This window comes from Nyctibius grandis, chromosome 24 (assembly GCF_013368605.1).
Source record: "Nyctibius grandis isolate bNycGra1 chromosome 24, bNycGra1.pri, whole genome shotgun sequence".
In the NCBI taxonomy this organism is placed as follows: domain Eukaryota; kingdom Metazoa; phylum Chordata; class Aves; order Nyctibiiformes; family Nyctibiidae; genus Nyctibius; species Nyctibius grandis.
The window spans coordinates 3,767,712-3,780,369 of NC_090681.1; the positions used below are offsets into that span (position 1 = coordinate 3,767,712).

A 12,658-nucleotide genomic window follows, 5' to 3' on the forward strand; every position below is an offset into this window, starting at 1 on the left:
GAGTAGCTGGGATTTTGAGTTGAGAGCCTCTTGTTTGGTTGTGCAGGTCAACAAAAACAAGAAATGGCGCGAATTAGCCACGAATCTCAACGTGGGCACGTCCAGCAGTGCAGCTAGTTCTTTGAAGAAGCAGTACATCCAGTGTCTCTATGCCTTTGAGTGCAAGATTGAGCGAGGTGAAGACCCCCCTCCAGATATCTTCGCAGCTGCCGATTCAAAGAAGTCTCAGACTAAGATACAGCCTCCATCCCCAGGTGAGTTACACACTGTACACCCAACTCCACGTGCTGTGGGCCAGACCAATTCCGAACTTCACAAAGCCCTGATGTCTGTTTCTAATTAAATGTTCTCTGATTGGGTAGATTAAATACTTTGGTAATGTGGGAGTGAATGATACTGGGAATAAGTCAAGCCTCTTGGGATAGTTCAGTTTTTGTGTGTCCCACCTCTGTACTATGTTTAAGAAAAGGGAAAACACAAAAATATATACATGCCTCTATACACGCACCTGTGTGCTTCATGTGTAAGAATCTGGTGGAGAGAGAAGTCTGGAGTTACCCCTTCAAGGTGATCTGTGCGTGTTCTAACAGCAGCCCTTGTTACTGCTTTGCTTTGGGAACTTGCTAGAAAAGTTGTGCTTGTTTTGACTCTGCAAGTGCTACCTTCTGGGAGTAAATGCTTGACGTGGGTGTGCACTCATCTTCCTCATGAATTACTTCTTTCTGTCTTCAGCAGAAGACAGTGAGGACTTTCTGAGGCTTTGTGCCCAGAGAGCTTCACAAGCCTAATACAAATTGGATGCTCTAGAATTCAAGCCCTTTAAAATGAACTTCTGCTGCTGTTTAAAATTTGATGAGGTGCTCCAGTTTGTGAATATTTTAGTGTTCAGTTCAGAAAAAAATAAAGGAGAAAACGTCCAGGCTAGCAGTGCATGCTGTACTCTTTGGTCTTCAGAAAGTCTGATCGTTTCTGTCTCATTTGCATTGAGTTCATTGCTTGAATTGCTGCTGCACTTGCCAAACCTTTAAGCTTCAGCTTTCCAGTTTGACTTATAGGTAAAACCTTCACAGGCGCTTTCTGGTCAGGAGCCTGTTCATGTAGGTGAAATAAAAACTTTGTCTGCTTTGAAGTTCCTGTAATGTTTACAAAAAAAAGCCTTTTTGGTTCTGAAACCTGGCATCATCTTTGACTAGCTCCCGAGGAGTGGAATAATGAACCTGTTTTGATTGTACTGCAGTTGTGTTTCAGCCCTGCTAAGCCCTTGATCGACAGTGTCCGAATATTCTGTTGGCAACTACATTTATCTGTCCTGTCAGTTACAGAGTGTTGTTTTTTTTAAAGAACTAAATCATGTCTTTTCACTAGCCAGGAAACCTGTCCCAGTGTAGCTCCAGCCTTGGTGTATTTTACAAGATAAAGCAACTTTTGTGTCATTAGACTGAGCTTCTGTCTAAAGTGGTGTCTGAGTTCCGCTTAAACTAGACCACAAATTTATCCCCACTTTCTTGCCAAAACCTCTTTCTTGCCCCGCTGAGATACTGGGCAGTGGATGTTAAGAGCATTTGGAGAGGGCTGAGACTTTTAGGAAGCCACTTAAAACTTGTAGCACTAGGTGCCTGTCAGAATGGTTTAGATGGTGCATCAGTTTTTATTTTGTGTTAGCTAATATGGTGGTGTGTGAAGGTTGTGAGTCTTCTGGTTGGTGGTACAGGGGATCTCTTGCTTCAGCACATCAGCAGCAGGAATTTGCAGGGTTGCTGTCCCAAACTCTGCGCGTTTGTCATCCCACACAGACGCGTGCTTTGCTCTCCTTGCAGACTTTATAACCTGTTGGCGTTGCCTTACGCTTCATTTCAGCCTGTTCTGTCAAGTGAACTTCTGCTTCACTTTGTGAACGATGCGGATTGCACTGCGTGAGTCTCCATTAACCACTCGTTGAGGCTGCAGAGCATCTACAGGCCTTGCTGGGCAATTGTCTGGGTAGAGCTCTTGGGGCTGGAGCTGTTTTCCATGCAGTGAGCGGTCATAACCCTCAGAAACCAAAAGTGTTTATGGAAAGGCCTTGGCTGGAGTGGGCCAGGTACTGCCTCGTGGGCTTGGCACGGGTTTCCTACAAACCTTCTTGGGTTCCTGCTCGCAAACTGCAGCGTGTCCCTGGGGAGGCGTAATCAGTCTGCCATGGGGTTTTAATTCCCAGAGCATGGAACTGGCCTGGCTCCAACCGTGTGTAAATTTGTGAGTGGGAGGGACAGCAGGGGGTGGGAACAAACACCAAATGGCAGCGACGCGGGGAATGTCTCGAGGCCTCTTCCTGCCGATGCCAGCTTTACAAACGGAGCCGAGCGGCGAATTCCTGGGGGAAGCGAGTGGAACTGAACCACTGCTGACGAGGGAAGGAGAGCGGCGGGGAGGGCCCATGAATGAAACTCCCCGCTGAGCTTGCCTCTGCCCTTCCTTCTCCCGAGACCTCCCCGGCTGGGAGGGAGTCGCAGAGGAGAGGACAGGGTGCCAGGAAGGTGGGGTGTAAACAAACATGCCCTGGACGTGACCTCAGAGGATTTTAATGAATAGTTGAAATGACTCATCAACCAGCAGGGCTGAAGCTGAGGGATATCGGGTGCTGGGGATGGTAACTAATGGAAACATTAATTAAAGAGTTCAGCTCTTGCCAGCTGCGAGGAGCATATGAACTTGAGAGCTGACACTGTGACAGCCATCCACAGGCAGAGGAGAACTCCTAGAGCTCCTGGCACAGCTGGATTACACATGACGGCCTGGGATTTTTGATGAAAGCTTACTGTAGCGTAAAGCAACTCGCACAGAGCCAGGGAACTTGCTGGACGGGTTTTGTAGTTCAGTGAAAGATCCGGCATCTCCGGCATTCCCTGTTCCAGGAATCCTTGGGAGTGGTGCTTGAATTAACCTGCATGAATTAACCCCTCTCGAAGGGCAGAGCAGACAGAGGAGCCTTGTTCAGAGTGACTTGGTGACTTAATGTGACGTCTTGGAGTTTCCATCACTAGAAAGATTGTGAGGATTCCAGGAGAGGCCTCAAACCCACCTTGTTCTGGGTAGAAAGAGAATGTGAAGGTGATGGATGGGTCAGTGGTTGTCACTTGTCAAGAAGCACTGTATTCCGTGCTGCATGGTGAACTGTAGAGCGTCAACCTTTGAAGCTAGATAGCCTGGGCAACACGACACAGTGCCACAGTGGTGGCACGGGGTGTGAAAGGGAACGTGGTTAAGAATGAAGGCACGATGAAAACGAACACGTCCCCTCAGCTTTACATTACTGTACGTGGTTCTTCTGGGAGGTCTGGCCCAGTGTGTCCTTGCAGTGTTGAGCTCCTTGTACTTTTTGGCCATGTTTCATCTCTTTCTTGAAGGACTCTGCTCTCTGTTCTTGAGGCTGATGTTCTGGAAGGTTCTGGGTTGTATCTGTAAGGGGGCAAAGCTGCTCACACCATATTTCTGTTCTTGCAGCGGGTTCAGGCTCAATGCAGGGTCCTCAAACGCCTCAGTCCACCAGCAGCTCCATGGCAGAAGGAGGAGACCTGAAGCCACCAACTCCAGCGTCTACGCCACACACTCAGATGCCCCCTTTGCCAGGCATCAGGTATGAAACTATTGCACCCTCTTCTGCTATGTGGGGTGCAGTGTGACTGTGAGGTTGCTTCTGGGTCGCTCCCACAGGTGGCTGTTTTGGTGGGGATCCATGGGTTTGCTCCTTTATTCATGGCTCACAGCAACATTGTTGGCTCTGCATCTGTGTGTGAATAATCATTACTTTGGGGATTGGGGTTGAGGACAGTATTATAGAAGGGCAGTTCTTCATGCTTCTGTTGGAGGAGCATCACTGTGGTCCTTCTAGGGGATAGCAACAACACCTGAGAGGGAACACATGGGGAAAAGCATCCTGAGGAGCGTCATGGACCTCTCTAATTCTGTGTTTGTGTGGTTTGTTTTTTTTAATCAGGAGTAACTCGGTGGGCCTTCAGGATGCCTTTGCAGATGGTAGTGATCCTACGTTCCAGAAGCGGAACTCCATGACTCCAAATCCAGGGTACCAGCCCAGCATGAATACCTCTGACATGATGGGTCGCATGTCTTACGAGCCAAATAAGGATCCTTACAGCAGTATGAGGAAAGGTGAGGAAGTCCTTGTGTGCTCCTTTCCCTTTTCTCCTTGAACGCTAGTCCTTGTATCTGGGTGTACGTTGGAATGTGCTGTAGGAGGCCTTCTGCTTGCCCTTCTTCCCCAGAAGACAGAACGTATCTTTCTAGTGCAGAGGGAGACGTGTTTATTGCTTCTTCTCTCAATATTTCAGCTCCAGGAAGCGATCCCTTCATGTCCTCAGGGCAGGGCCCCAACAGTGGTATGGGTGACCCTTACAATCGTGCTGCAGGTCCAGGGATGGGTAATATGGCCATGGGACAGCGGCAACACTACTCCTACGGAGGTCCTTACGACAGAGTGAGGTGGGTACTTGAACCTGGTGAGATCCTGGTTTACTTGACTCGTGTAAAACGATTACTTTCGCTTCGCTATTGTGACTTTTCTGATCATCTTTTTCCATTTGAGGAGCAAGGGTGAATCTAAGTGCATGTGTGGGGTTTTTGTGTTTGCTTCCATGTAGGACGGAGCCCGGCATGGGACCTGAGGGCAACTTAGCAGCCGGAACTCCGCAGCCAAACATCATGCCTTCCACCCCGGAGTCGGGGATGTACTCTCCCAGCCGCTACCCCCAGCAGCAGCAGCAGCAGCAAAGGTCTGTGCGGGGTGGTGCCACAAACAGCTTTTCCCAGTTAGGGAGCTCTGAGACTGGGAAAGTGAAGCATGCATCTGATCAGACAAGTAATGCATCTGTTTCTTCTCCAGACATGATTCCTATGGCAATCAGTTCTCCACTCAAGGCACATCCTCGGGCAGCCCCTTCCCTAGCCAGCAAACTACCATGTATCAACAGCAACAGCAGGTAAAATATCAGCAAGTTTCTGATTTATTCGACTGAGAGACAGAAGAGTGTTATGTGTGAAAAGGGGAGGATGAAAACTCTTTGGGCTGTGTGTTTGCTTTATGAATGTGTAGAATTAAATACCTTATACAGGAGACTTTTTTTTTTCCCCAGTTTACAAATAGTTTAAATAGGATTTAATTAGCATTTCCAGTGTTGTGTTAGCAGAACAATGTTCTGAGAGTGGAGGTTGTGTAGTTTGCAGACGTGTGCTCTCTGGTGAGGCAGCCGGAGATCAGGAAGCTTTACTGGGCTTCTCTTGCCCCTCTGGAACTTTCTGAATCCCATCATGTTTCTGTAACACTTCTGGTCCAAGTGATCAGATGAGTTTGTTGGGAGTAAGTCCTTTATCGCTCTGGGGAGCTGTTTCAGGTGGATCATTCTGCACAACCCAGGGCTTTTTTTTGTGTTTGCCTTACTGAGCCTGCAGACAAAGGCTTCAGACCTGCCTCCGCTCCTCCACTGCCTTTTCTGAAAAACATCAGGTTTGTTTCAGGACAGAGTTTGAATGAACATATATCTCTTTCCATAATCCTTATATATGACTTGCTCTTTGTGTCAGTGCCAAGACCCATAATGTTTTTCCTGATAATTTTGAGTCCTCTGGTTTAGGAGAGTATAGAGAGGGCACTCGCTGAGCTGTGCTAAGAATAATTCCAACTGCTTTGCAGTTTGGCTCTGCAACCAGATCCACGGGGCTCTGAGCCAAGAGTTCGAGTTACTCTGGTACTTGTCATCTTTGCAGCCCTAGAGCTCCATCTGAAGCCAGTCATGACCGTGGAGCTTCTGAGTAGACTGTATAGCAGCTAGAGCATAGTCCTTTGGAGGCCAGAAAAGTCTTGGATTTCGATTTTGTCTTGACAATTGACTGTTTTTTCCATTTGCACCTAAAAGAATTAGGGGGGAGAATAGTTCTTGCTCCTTATAGTGGTGTGTTTTGAAATCTACAGGAAAGGAAGAAGCAGTTCTTAATGCATCTTGTTTGATGCTTCAGCAGAAACCTCTGTTTTCTGGGAAATATAAGAGAAACAGGGTCTGATAAAATTCCTGGATGTGAAAGGAAACAAGTACCTGTACACAGTTTGGTTTGCAGTGAATGTACAGTAGAGCTGAGTCTTTTCTACAGGAAAGTCCTTTCTGTGGGCAGACTTCTGCCCCCGAGGCACCCTTGTAGAATCCACAAGGAAACCACCCAGCCAGCCGCAAGGAATCGGTCTTGGCTTGTGGAACTGAAAGGCTGATCCAGCTTCACACTGGATATGGCTCACGATGAGCCAAGCCTTGCCCTCTTACAGGCCACGCCGTGGGGCATATCCTCTGGCTCGGAGTAGCTCTGCCCACTGAGGTTTGGGTGGCTTGTTTCTAAGTAGATAATCTCATATTGTCGATGCCTTTTGTTTTCCCTGTAGAATTACAAGCGACCGATGGATAGCAGCTACGGCCCTCCTGCTAAGCGACACGAAGGGGAGATGTACAACGTACCGTACAGCGCCGGGCAGGGGCAGACGCAGCAGCAGCTGCCTCCAGCACAGACCCAGCAACCGAGCCAGCAGCAAACTGCACAGCCGTCTCCACAGCAGGACCTGTATAACCAGTATGGGAGTACATACCCTGCTGCTGACCGCCGAGCTGCCGGAGGGCCGCAGAACCAGTTCCCATTCCAATTTGGCAGAGACAGGGTCTCGGCTCCCCCAGGCTCCACTGCTCAGCAAAACATGCCTCCTCAGATGATGGGTGGTCCCATACAGTCCACTCCCGAGGGCCCGCAGCAAGGCGCCATGTGGCAAGGGCGCAACGAGATAGGGTACAGCTACCCGAATCGGCAGAGCGCCGGCTCCGCGCCCCAGGGCCCTGCTTATCACGGAGTGACTCGAACAGATGAAATTCTGCATTCAGACCAGAGGGTCAACCATGAGGGACCATGGCCTTCCCACGGGAACCGGCAACCTCCGTATGGTCCCTCTGCCCCCGTGCCCCCAATGACTAGGCCCCCTCAGTCTAACTACCAGACCCCCCCTAGCATGCAGAATCACATTCCTCAGGTATCCAGCCCAGCACCTCTGCCCAGACCTCTGGAGAATCGCACTTCTCCTAGTAAATCTGCATTCCTGCACTCGGGGATGAAAATGCAGAAGGCAGGACCGCCAGTCCCTGCCTCGCATATAACACCAGCAGCTGTACAGCCTCCCATGATCCGACGAGACATCACCTTCCCTCCGGGATCAGTAGAAGCTACGCAACCTGTGTTGAAGCAGAGGAGGCGGCTGACAGCAAAAGATATTGGTAAGAGGCAACTCCTGCTTTTCTCCTTGTGCCTGTTGAGGGGCTGGGTGCTACCGTTACCCGTTGGTACAGTACTGCCAAGTGGAAGGGCTCTGCTGGCTTTGAAAGAATTCTGTTTTTGCAGGTTAGTTGTGTTTTCAGACATCATTTTGGCATTGTCTGTGGAGAGATCACTGGTACATACAGTCTGTACATCATCTTAAACAGGCTCTGCTCTTCGTGGGTCCAAAAAGCAGTATCAAGTATCTCCTTTTTGTTTTTAAACTCCAGGAGCTGGAAGTATCATGTGTTTATGTTACAGGAACTCCTGAAGCCTGGAGAGTGATGATGTCTCTGAAGTCCGGGCTGCTGGCTGAAAGTACGTGGGCCTTAGATACCATAAACATCCTGCTCTATGATGACAACAGCATAATGACCTTCAACCTCAGCCAGGTGGGTGCAGATGCTCTCTGATGCAGGTCTTTGAAGTGCTAATTTTGTAGGGTTTGCTGTCAGCGAGACAGCAACAAACAGCTCGTGCCCTTGTAGGGCCGGACGTCCCCGTACCTGCGGAGCACGCCAGGTCTGAAGAGAGCATGGGGTGTGGGTAGCCATGCGCTGGTCACTCACTGGCCCGTGTAATTTATGTGTGTGTTGGCGTGCAAGTGTGTGTTCTCTGCTCTCTGGTGAGATGTGTTGCCTCTGTAGCAGAGGAAGTGAATAATGGTGAGGGGGCCGTGCTGGACTTTGCAGCCAGAGAGCTATGGAAGGCTGGAGGCTGCCGCATTTTCGGGTGTTGATGGTGTTCGTTCACCTCTGGCTCTGCCTTTCCCCAGGACAGTGCGCTGTGAGGCTGGGATGCCAACCTGGAGGGCCAACCTCTTTCATTTAGTGCCACATGCCTCTGTGGCTGTTGTAAAAACTGCTCAGCAACACTGTAAAGGCTCTTTTGCTCAGTGCTGCCCTTCACCTCCCTGGTATTAACCAGAGGGGAGGTACAACCAGGAGCACACGTGTGTGTGCACAGGTATGTGTGTGTGGAGCAGGGGGCGGCTTGGATACTGACAGTCAGTGTCTGATTTTGCCTTTGTTCCTTTTCTCAGAGGACGGAAAGCTCTCTTTTGCAAACAGTTCATTGCCAGCATGAAAAGAACCCATTAATTAACAACACTGCTTAAATTCTTAGCCCTTTGTGCCCTGCTCTCCCAGTTGCTCATGTTGGCCTAAGTTGTTTTCTGATCACTGTTCCCTTCCTTCCTTCCCCTCCCATTTTTCTCCTCCCTCGTAGTTGCCAGGCTTGCTGGAACTCTTGGTGGAGTATTTCCGGCGCTGCCTGATCGAGATCTTTGGGATCCTGAAGGAATACGAGGTGGGAGACCCAGGGCAAAGAACACTATTAGATCCCGAAAGGTTCTGCAAATCTTCAGCTTCCTCTCATGAAGAAGGGGAGGAGGATGATGAACCACAGAGCCTGAACTGTGAGGAGGAAGAAGAGGATGAGGAAGAGGAGGAGGCTGCGTTTTCGAGCAAGGACAAAGCACCTCTAGAGAGCAGCGAGGAAAAACTAGTTAGTAAATTTGACAAGCTTCCAGTCAAGGTTGTGCAGAAAAATGACCCGTTTGTGGTAGATTATTCAGACAAGTTGGGGCGAGTGCAGGAGTTCGAGAGCGGGCTGCTGCACTGGCGGATTGGCGGCGGAGACACCACCGAGCACATCCAGACCCACTTTGAGAGCAAGACGGAGCTACCTTTGACTCATAAACGAGCTTCCTGCAACTCTGTCTTGAGGAAACGTTCAGCAGCTGAGAGCAATCTGAGCACTAGGGAAGGAGAGACCCCTCCATCCGACGGCTCCTCGGAGAAGAGGATAACTGCCACCATGGACGACATGCTTTCGGCACGTCCGGGCTCCCTGGCAGGGGAGGAGGAAGAGGTCAAAGCTTTGGAAACGGCGAAGGAAAGCAGCAAGTTTCCCTTTGGCATTAGTCCAGCTCAGAGCCACAGAAATATAAAAATTCTGGAGGATGAACCTCACAGTAAAGACGAGACGCCCCTCTGCACCCTCCTAGACTGGCAGGACTCTCTGGCGAAGCGCTGCATCTGTGTCTCTAACATCATCAGGAGTTTATCGTTTGTGCCAGGCAATGACTTTGAGATGTCTAAACATCCCGGGCTGCTGCTGATTCTAGGGAAACTGATTCTCTTACACCACAAGCATCCAGAACGCAAACAGGCACCCCTGACCTATGAGAAAGAGGAGGAGCAGGACCAAGGGGTGAGCTGCAACAAGGTGGAGTGGTGGTGGGACTGCTTGGAGATGCTGCGTGAAAATACACTGGTCACATTGGCCAACATTTCTGGCCAGCTGGACCTCTCCCCTTACCCAGAAAGCATCTGTTTGCCTATCCTGGATGGACTCCTCCACTGGGCAGTATGTCCATCAGCGGAGGCCCAGGATCCCTTCCCAACACTGGGGCCCAACGCGGTCCTCTCCCCTCAGAGACTGGTTTTGGAAACACTCAGCAAACTCAGCATCCAGGACAACAACGTGGATTTGATTCTTGCAACTCCCCCTTTCAGTCGCTTGGAGAAGCTGTACAGCACCATGGTGCGGTTCCTTAGTGACAGAAAGAACCCGGTGTGTCGAGAGATGGCTGTGGTACTACTGGCCAACTTGGCACAGGGGGACAGCCTGGCAGCAAGAGCCATTGCTGTGCAGAAGGGCAGCATTGGCAACTTGCTGGGCTTCTTGGAGGACAGCCTGGCCGCCACGCAGTTCCAGCAGAGCCAGGCCAGCTTGATGCACATGCAGAACCCGCCCTTTGAGTCGACGAGCGTGGACATGATGCGCCGAGCTGCTCGGGCGCTGCTCGCCCTGGCCAAGGTGGACGAGAACCACTCGGAGTTCACGTTATACGAGTCGCGGCTGTTGGACATCTCCGTGTCGCCTTTGATGAACTCTTTGGTTTCACAAGTTATTTGTGATGTACTGTTTTTAATTGGCCAGTCATGACAGCTGTGGGATCCGAGACCCTGTGTGCGTGTGCGTGAGTGGAGAACTTAGAAACTGACTGTTGCCCTTTATTTATGCAAAACCACCTCAGAATCCACTGTCTGCCCTGCGCTGTCCTGCTTCTCCCTTGGGGAACGATGTCCCCCTTCCCTCTCCCCTTCCCCTTCCCTTCAGATTTGTCCTGAATCCCTTATTAAAGGAGACAAAGTTCTGTCTACATAGAAGACTTTTTTTTTTTTTTATTTTAACCAAAGTTACTGTCGTTTACAGTGAGTTTGGGGAAAACGACTTGCCGTGTTATCACATTGACAGGCACCACTTTCATAACTGTTTTTAATGGTAAACTCTGAAGGACAAAAGTGACTGCTGAACTCGGTGTGGTTTATCGTTGTACATTCACAATCTTGCAGGAACCAAGAAGTTACCAGTTGTGAACAGACCTTGTCCAAGGGAGGCCTGTGCAGTAGCGTGTAGAAGTTCATGTACTGTACACCTTAAACTGTAAACATACTGTAATAATGTCTCACATGGGAAAAAAAAAAAAAGCGCTGGATCAGCAGCAAGCTGTAGTTTTTAAAAATGTTTTTAGTTAATGTTGAGGAGAAAAAAAAAAAAGGCTTTTCCCCCAAAGTATCATGTGTGAACCTACAACACCCTGACCTCTTTCTCTCTTCCTCCTTGATTGTATGAATAACCCTGAGATCACCTCTTAGAACTGGTTTTAACCTTTAGCTGCAGCCTGAATGCTGCCACGTGTGTATATATATATGACGTTGTACATTGCACATACCCTAAGATTCCTTGCAGTTTTGTCCCCCTCTCCCTGCCCCTTTATAGTATGACGAGTTAACGAGTTGATGACCTGCGAAAGCGAGACACAATTATTTAATCTCTTGCCAGACATCCCTCCCTGGAGGATGCTGTACAGGTCTCTGTGTATAAAGTCATTGCTGTCTCAGCAGCCAATCAACTTATAGTTTATTTTTCCTGTTTTTTGTTTTCTTTCTAATCGAGGTGTGAAAAAGTTCTAGGTTCAGTTGAAGTTCCTGATGAAGAAACACAATTGAGATTTTTCAGTGATGACTTCTGCATATTTGTATTTCAGACGATGTAGCTAAAAACTTGATGTAAATTCCTCCCTTTTTTCCTTTTTTGGCTTAATGAATATCATTTATTCAGTATGAAATCTTTATACTATATGTTCCACGTGTTAAGAATAAATGTACATTAAATCTTGGTAAGATGTTTGTAAGGGTTTTTTTTATTAGCAGAACGAGGAGGTCACTTCAGTGCTGTCAGGTCTTGTTGATGTGATGTTGTAGGTCAGCTCCTTCTTACCCCGCGGCGCGGAGACCTCCGAGCTCCTGTGCGTTACAGCAGCGTCCAGGGATGACAAAGTCTTGCTCTGGAGACCTTCATGCCGTGTGGTTTGGCTTTGCTTTCTCTGTTCGGCTTGTTTTAGCGATGGAGTTTTGGCTTAGTGCTCCTTAGGCTCGGGCAGGAGTGGATTTGCGGTGTGAGGTGAAGCTGTGGCAGACGCTTAGTTCGCAGGGTGCAGAAGGCTGGTGCTCGGAAGGGAGGCAGCTCCCTTGCAGCTCTGTAAAATGGAAAATTTTCATTCCCCTCGCATTTTTTTTCACTTTTTCTTGGAAGCGTGGTGTGGACTCTGACTTCCTTCAGAGGACGGGGTTTTCCAGCAGACAGAGCTCTGATGGCCTTCAGCAAACAGCCAAAGTTCAGGCTCTTCGTATGAAACCGTGCACATTTTCATGGGTTAGTTAAATGGGTATTTTATTTAGCCTGAAGCTTTGTCCTCAAATCGTAATAGAAGCAGGCTAGCTAGAGCTGCACCGAGCTCGTTTAAGCAAAAGAGCTAGTTAAAGGAAAAGCTTTTTTTAAAGGCAAAAGTATTTTTTGTTCAAGAAATCACCTTGTTTTATCCCTCTAGTCCTTTCCTAGGAAGCTCTGGGTTCCCAGAGCCCTCCCTTGGCTGTATTCCTTAAACTTCAGATTCCTGGGAGTAATTGTGCCAGAACCAAACTGACTCTTTTCTGAAAAAGTCTGTTTATCAGCAGGAATTGCGGGAGCTCTTTGCCTGGCAGAGGGAGAGTCCTTAAAATGGATTTCTTAAGAGACAGGAGTGGTGCTGGGCTTCCTTGGCTTTAAAAAATACCAAATGGAAACCGAGCTGTGAGATAAGCGTTCTGCTGGATTTGCCGTTTTGTGACAATGTTGTTGATTTAAAACCGACTTCTCTGATGATTTAGGTCTGTATACCAGGAGCTTCATTTAATCTCAAATTAATGTAAAAAATTTACTTCTCTTTCTAAACAGAAAGGACCTCAGCAGCAAGGTTGAAGAAGGTAAC

The 12,658-nt window shown here is 48.7% G+C and overlaps 1 protein-coding gene across 1 annotated transcript in view; it reads left to right on the forward strand.

The window, feature by feature from the left end:
- The window catches only part of ARID1A (AT-rich interaction domain 1A), a 59,760-nt gene extending 48,268 nt beyond the window's left edge, over positions 1 to 11,492 (forward strand). Inside the window, exons 12-20 of the mRNA XM_068417797.1 lie at positions 47 to 254; positions 3,484 to 3,616; positions 3,977 to 4,149; positions 4,329 to 4,479; positions 4,638 to 4,769; positions 4,880 to 4,976; positions 6,425 to 7,298; positions 7,600 to 7,730; positions 8,566 to 11,492. Of these exons, the coding sequence (XP_068273898.1) occupies positions 47 to 254; positions 3,484 to 3,616; positions 3,977 to 4,149; positions 4,329 to 4,479; positions 4,638 to 4,769; positions 4,880 to 4,976; positions 6,425 to 7,298; positions 7,600 to 7,730; positions 8,566 to 10,290 (3,624 nt within the window). The 3' untranslated portion in view covers positions 10,291 to 11,492. The remainder of the gene's footprint in view (positions 1 to 46; positions 255 to 3,483; positions 3,617 to 3,976; positions 4,150 to 4,328; positions 4,480 to 4,637; positions 4,770 to 4,879; positions 4,977 to 6,424; positions 7,299 to 7,599; positions 7,731 to 8,565) is intronic.
- The last annotated feature ends 1,166 nt before the right edge of the window (positions 11,493 to 12,658 follow it).